Raw genomic sequence first — 6,152 nt, forward strand, 5'->3', positions numbered from 1 at the left:
GGGCGGGGAAGGGCTGGGAAGGCTGGGGGAGGCCGGGGGAGGGCTGGGAAGGCTGGGGGAGGGCTGGGAAGGCTGAAGAAGGCTGGGAGAAGGTCTGGGGGAAGATCTGGGACAAGTCTGGGACCGCTGGGGAAGGCTTAGAGGGTGTGACTGGGAAACCAGGCTCTACTCCCTGCAAGGCATCTACAGGATGGCTTGGCCAGGCCCACCTCAGCCTCTTCTTGGAGTCATGTTTGCCAGGCTTGACTAGGAGCACTCAAACTGCTCACACCCTACATTTTAGGATCTCAAAGACAATGTGTCCTAAATGTTAAACACTTTAGACTAGGCTGGGGGCATGGCTTCAGTACACTAGCAGTTATGGAAAAAGCAGAGCAAGATCAAGGTTAACTCGTTTTTTCCTGAGGGATTATACTACCAAGCTTTTGTCTTCCCAGCACGTGGAGCAATGGCATCTAGTAAGCTGTGCCATCACATCAGATAAAGAAAATGTAACTGTGGCTGCAGAGATCTCCTTGGGTCATGCTAAGCAGGTATTTGACACTGAAATGCTCCAGATTTGCTTTTCCAGGAAAACAGCATATGCAATGTAATGTCAAAAATAGGCCCCCTGATACATCTTCTGTCCCAACCTGTTCCTTAGCCAATCACTCAGGCTACTCAGTAGGTAATTTACAGTAGGAAATGTGGGAATTACCTGCCGCTCCTTCCCATCTTGCATACCCATATCTATTCCAGCAGCAGGCTCTTCCATTTTACTCTAGAACATTCACTTCCTGCTACTCTTACAGTCACCATCTCTTGATGGGGCTATTGCAGTAACCTTGCACCTGCTTTCATGGCCTCTGCTTTTCTCTAACTTTTACAAATAATTTTTTTATTGTGAAAATACTGTACAGAGGGGTTACAATTACATGGGCAAGATAATGAGTACATTTCTTATCAAGCATTGTAGCCTCCTCCTTTGTTTCCCCTTCCCATCCCTTCCCATCCTCCCCCTGCCCCCCCCAGTCCTCCCCCTCTACAAATAATTCTTCACTTGACAACTACCCATCTTCTGAAAGCAAATATTAGATTGTGCCAGGCCCCTGCTGAAAGAAAGAAAAAAGAAAGAAAGAAAAAGGAGGGAGGGTAATTGTAAGTGTAAAGAGCACCTGACTAAAAGCAGTGCAGTTTGAACATAGACTAAAATCTATGTTTTTTTCCCCCATGATCTGCAAAGCACTACCCTGTTACTTCCTTAGCTTTATTATTATTATTATTTTGGTCAGTCGTGGGGTCTAAACTCTGAGCGTGGGTGCTGTCCCTCAGTTCTTCAGCTCAAGGCTAGCACTCTACCACTTGAGCCACAGCACCACTTCCAGCTTTTTCTGTTTGTGTGGTGCTGAGGAATTGAACCCAGGGCCTCATGCATGCAAGGCAAACACTACTACTGAGCTACCTTCCCAGCCCCTTAGCTTTATCTTTTTGTTGTTGTTGGTCATGAGGCTTGAACTCAGAGTCTGGGCACAGTCCCTGAGCTTTTATACTCAAAGCTAACCCTCTACCACTTTGAGCCATAGCTCCATTTCCAGTTTTCTGGTTAATTGTAGATAGAGTCTCATTAACTTTTCTGCCTATGCTGGCTTCAAACTTTAATCTTCACATCTCAAACTTCTGAGTAGCTAGGATTACAGGCATGGGCTACCAGCACCCAGCTCAAGTTTTATCTTTAACTTTATTTTATAGTCCTTCTTTTAAATTTTTTTAAAATTAGGTGCTGGGAAGGCTCAGTGGTAGAGTGCTTGCCCCATGCAGGAGGGCATGGGTTCGATTCCTCAACACCATATAAGCAGAAAAAAAAAGCCAGAAGTGGCACTGTGGCTCAAGTGGTAGAGCGCTACCCTTGAGCTAAAGAGCTGAAGGACAGTGCCTAGGCCCAGAGTTCAGGCCCCACGACCAACCCAAAAAATTTTTTTAAATTAATTTTATTTATTTTTTTGTTTATGTGGTACCAGGGAATCAAACCCAGGGCCTCATGCATGCTAGTCAAGCACTCTTACCAGTAAGCCACATTCCCTGACCCAAGCTTTATCTTTTAATACTTACTTTTCTCTCCTACTCATTTATTGTATTTATGTATGTATTTATGTGTATGTGTGTATTTATGTGTGTTTGCATGTGTGTTACGCCCTTACTGAACTCAGCTTGAACTCAGGGCCAGGGTACTTGTAGTCTGTTTGTTCCTTTCTTTTTCTTAAAATGTGAACATAAATCTAAGGGTTGTATAGCCAGAAATCATAAAACTTTCAAAAACTGTACTTCAAAGTAGGTATTGTAAAGCCAGGTGCCAGTGGCTCACTTCTTTAATCCTAGCTACTTAGGAGGCTGACATCTAAGAATCCAGGTTCAAAGCCAGCCTGGGTAGAAAAGTCTGTGGGACTCTTATCTTCAGTTAACTACCAGAAAAGCAGAAGTGGCGCTGTGGCTCAAGTGGTAGAGCACTTGCCTTGAGTTGAAGAGCTGAGGGACAGTGCCCAGGCCTAGATTCATGATGCCCAACTGACAAAAAAAAAAAATCTATATTGTAACCTACTTGCATTTTTACTTAATAAAAGCTTGAAAGTCCTGTAACTAAGAAGAACAGTGGTATAACTACTGCATGTTTAATATGGAATCATTGTGTGTATAAGGTTACTACTGCTGGGAGAGAGAATGCAATCATAATATTTGATGCAGATTCTATGAAACTGGGAAGTCTGAGCAGATGGGTGGGTTGGGAGGCATGAGGGAGAACAATGAACCAGGTGATCTTGATCAAGATGTGAGGTACTCATAAACTGATATGTTGAATGACAATCCCTTTGTACAACAACTTAATTATAAAAATGGAAAAATATAATTTTAAATATAAGTTAAGATTGGATGGTGGGTCATGCCTGTAACAGATATCTGAGGATTGAGGTTTGAAGCCAGTCAGGACAGGAAAGGTCCTGAAACTCTTATATCTAATTAATCACAGAAAAGCTGGAAGCAGCGTTATGGTTCAACTGGGAGAGCACTAGCCTTGAGCAAAAAGAAGTTTAGGGACAATGCCCAGCCCAGAGTTCAAGCCCCAGGACAGGCAAAAATAATAAATAGTAATAGTAATATTAATAATTTAAAGAACAAATAGAAATACAAACAAAAAAGAAAAACACAATTCCTCAAAACTATTTTTCCAGAAAAAAATTATCAGTGAATTATCCCACTGTAGTTTTAGACTCTGTATGAAGTCAGCTGTTTTTCTTTTTATTAGCATCTTATCTTCTTACAAATGAGCTAGGAGTTGTTTGTTTTTTTGTGGATAACTGAGTTTTTATTATATACATATGAATGTGAACAAACTACATAAAATAGAAACATTCCATGTACATTTGGTCTAGGAAGAAATTGAGAGACTTAATGTTTTAAAAAACAAAGGTTATAACATTTTAAAATACTACATGGTAGATACAATTTTGTATTTATTTATTTATTTATTTGTCAGTTGTGGAGCTTGAACTCTGGGCCTGGGCGCTATCCCTCAGCTCTTCAGCTCAAGGCAAACACTCTACCACTTGAGCCACAGTGCCACTTCTGGTTTTCTGGTGATTAATTAGAGATAGGAGTCTCATAAACTTTCCTTCCTAGGCTGGCTGATTCTCAGATCTCAGCCTTCTAAGTAGCTAGGATTATAGGTGTGAGCCAATAGCACCCAGCATTTTGGAATTTTTTAAAAAAATAATCAGAATTGCCACCTGGTTCTCAACAGCTAACCTTCTGCCACCTGTACACATACATTCAAATTATACTTTCACCCTACAGGCAGTTCCTAAAGTGAAGAAAGAGTCTAGCCATTCTTTTGGATCTTAACAATGTTGTCCTCACTACTTTGTCAGAACAGTGAAGGACGATCTGAGATGAGCCTGGGTATCTATCCCATCTATTTCAACCACATGGTAAGAACAAGATAGGAGACTTGCTTCCTTTGGACCAATCTCTAGCTGTCCAGTTGTCAATAATGGCAATGCTCTCCTATTTTTCTCTCAAAGCTGGTTTCCATGATCTCTAATCAAGCTTACTTGATCCGGTATTTGGTTCTTACTGACTCTAGACTTAGATTGACTCATGATGCAGTGCTTCATTAACATAGGATTATGAGGTCTTCATGGACTGTTTGATAAATCATCTAGATGATGAAAGTAAACCAGTACAGTATTACTAGAACTGGCAATTACTGCTTCATGGGAACAAAGCTACTCACTGAATGTGGAGCTGAAAAGAGCCTGATCGTTGTATTTGGTAGTAACTCTGAAATATGCACCATTCTTTCTTTAAAGATGGTGACACAGAAATACCCCTCCTTTATTAATACACCAAATGTGGTAAAATGCTCCTAAAACTGACCTAATATTTCTTTGTGTGTGCCAGTCTTGGGGCTAGAACTCAGGGCCTGGCATTGACCCTGAGTTTTTGTGCTCAAGACTAATGCTCTTAGAGCCAGTGTCATTTCTGGCTTTTTGGTAGTTAATTGGAGATAGATGCCTCATGGAGACTTTCCTGCCTGGGCTGCCCTAGAACTGCAATCCTCAGATCAGCCTCCTTGCGTAGGCATGAGCTACTGATGCCCAGCAGATCTAACATTTTTTCCCCTGCTTATGGTGCTGAGGAATCGAACTCAGGGCCTCATGCACATAAGGCAAGCTCTCTACCACTGAGCCACCTTCCCAGCCCAGATCTAACATTTTTTAAGCTGACTTTGAGATTGGTGTGTTCCCATTTTTGCAGATTAGAAATGTGATATATAGTTTGCCAAAGAGTAAAACAAAACAAAACAAAAACTAAGGGAGAGGGAACAGCAGTACAATTGATCTATATTCTTTAAAAAAAAAAAAAAAAAGAAAGAATCCCAGGCTGGGAATGTGCCTTAGTGGTAGAGTGCTTGCTAGCATCCGTGAAGCCCTGGGTTCGACTCCTCAGAAAAAGCCAGAAGTGGCGCTGTGGCTGAAGTGGCAGAGTGCTAACCTTGAGCAGAAGAAGCTCAGGGACAGTGTCCAGGCCCTGAGTTTAAGCCCCAGGACTAGTAAAAAGTAAAAATTTATTAAAAAAAAAACAGCTCATAACATTACAGGATGGAATAGGAGAAACCCTAGGTCTCCTTGGCACAGGCCAAAATTTTCTTACTAGAGACCCAGAAACACAACAAATCAAAGAAAGACTGGACAAATGGGATTGCATGAAATTGCAAAGCTTTTGCATGGCAAAGGACATAGCTAGCAAGATCAATAGAAAGCCCACGGATTGGGAAAAGATCTTCACTAGCCATACAATGGACAAGGGTCTCATATCTAAAATATACCTGGAACTCAAAAAATTAAATCTTCCAACAACAAATCCTCAAAGAAACAACTACCCAATAAATAAGTGGGCTAAGGACTTAAAGAGAAAATTCTCTGAAGAGGAAAGAAGGATGGCCAATAGACACATGAAGAAATGCTCAACCTCGGGCTGGGAAGGTGGCTCAGTGGTAGAGTGCTTGCCTTGCATGCCTGAGGCCCTGGGTTCTATTCCTCAGCACCACATAAGCAAAAAGAAAAAAAGCTGGAAGTGGCGCTGTGGCTCAAGTGGTAAAGCGCTAGCCTTGAGCTGAAGACCTGAGGGACAACGCCTAGGCCAAGAGTTCAGGCCCCACAACTGGACCTCAAAAAAAAAAAAAAAAAAAGAAATGCTCAACCTCCCTAGCCATAATAGAAATGCAAATCAAAACAACATTGAGATACCACCTCACCCCAGTTAGAATGGCTAGAATCAAGAACTCTAATAACAACAGATGCTGGAGGGGATGTGGACGGAAGGGAACCTTTACTGAATTGTTGGTGGGAGTGTAAACTTGTTCAAGCACTTTGGAAAGTAGTATGGAGGTTCTTCAAAAGACTCCACAGAGAACTCCCCTATGACCCAGCAATCCCACTTTTGGGCATTTACCCAAATGATCACAAACAAGACCATACTAAAACTACCAGCACAAATATGTTTATTGCAGCATTATTTACCATAACTAAGATATGAAACCAACCCAGATGCCCCTCAGTAGATGAATGGATCAAGAAAATGTGGTATATATACACAATGGAATTCTGTGACTCCATCAG

General features: G+C 41.7%; 1 protein-coding gene across 1 annotated transcript in view; it reads left to right on the forward strand.

Annotated features, from left to right (window-relative positions):
• Itgae (integrin, alpha E (antigen CD103, human mucosal lymphocyte antigen 1; alpha polypeptide)) overlaps positions 1 to 6,152 on the forward strand; it is a 55,250-nt gene that overhangs the window by 42,367 nt on the left and 6,731 nt on the right. Inside the window, exon 26 of the mRNA XM_013013157.1 lies at positions 423 to 533. Coding sequence (XP_012868611.1) covers positions 423 to 533 — 111 coding nt within the window. The remainder of the gene's footprint in view (positions 1 to 422; positions 534 to 6,152) is intronic.

Source organism: Dipodomys ordii, unplaced genomic scaffold (genome assembly GCF_000151885.1).
Source record: "Dipodomys ordii isolate 6190 unplaced genomic scaffold, Dord_2.0 Scaffold19, whole genome shotgun sequence".
NCBI classification, from domain to species: domain Eukaryota; kingdom Metazoa; phylum Chordata; class Mammalia; order Rodentia; family Heteromyidae; genus Dipodomys; species Dipodomys ordii.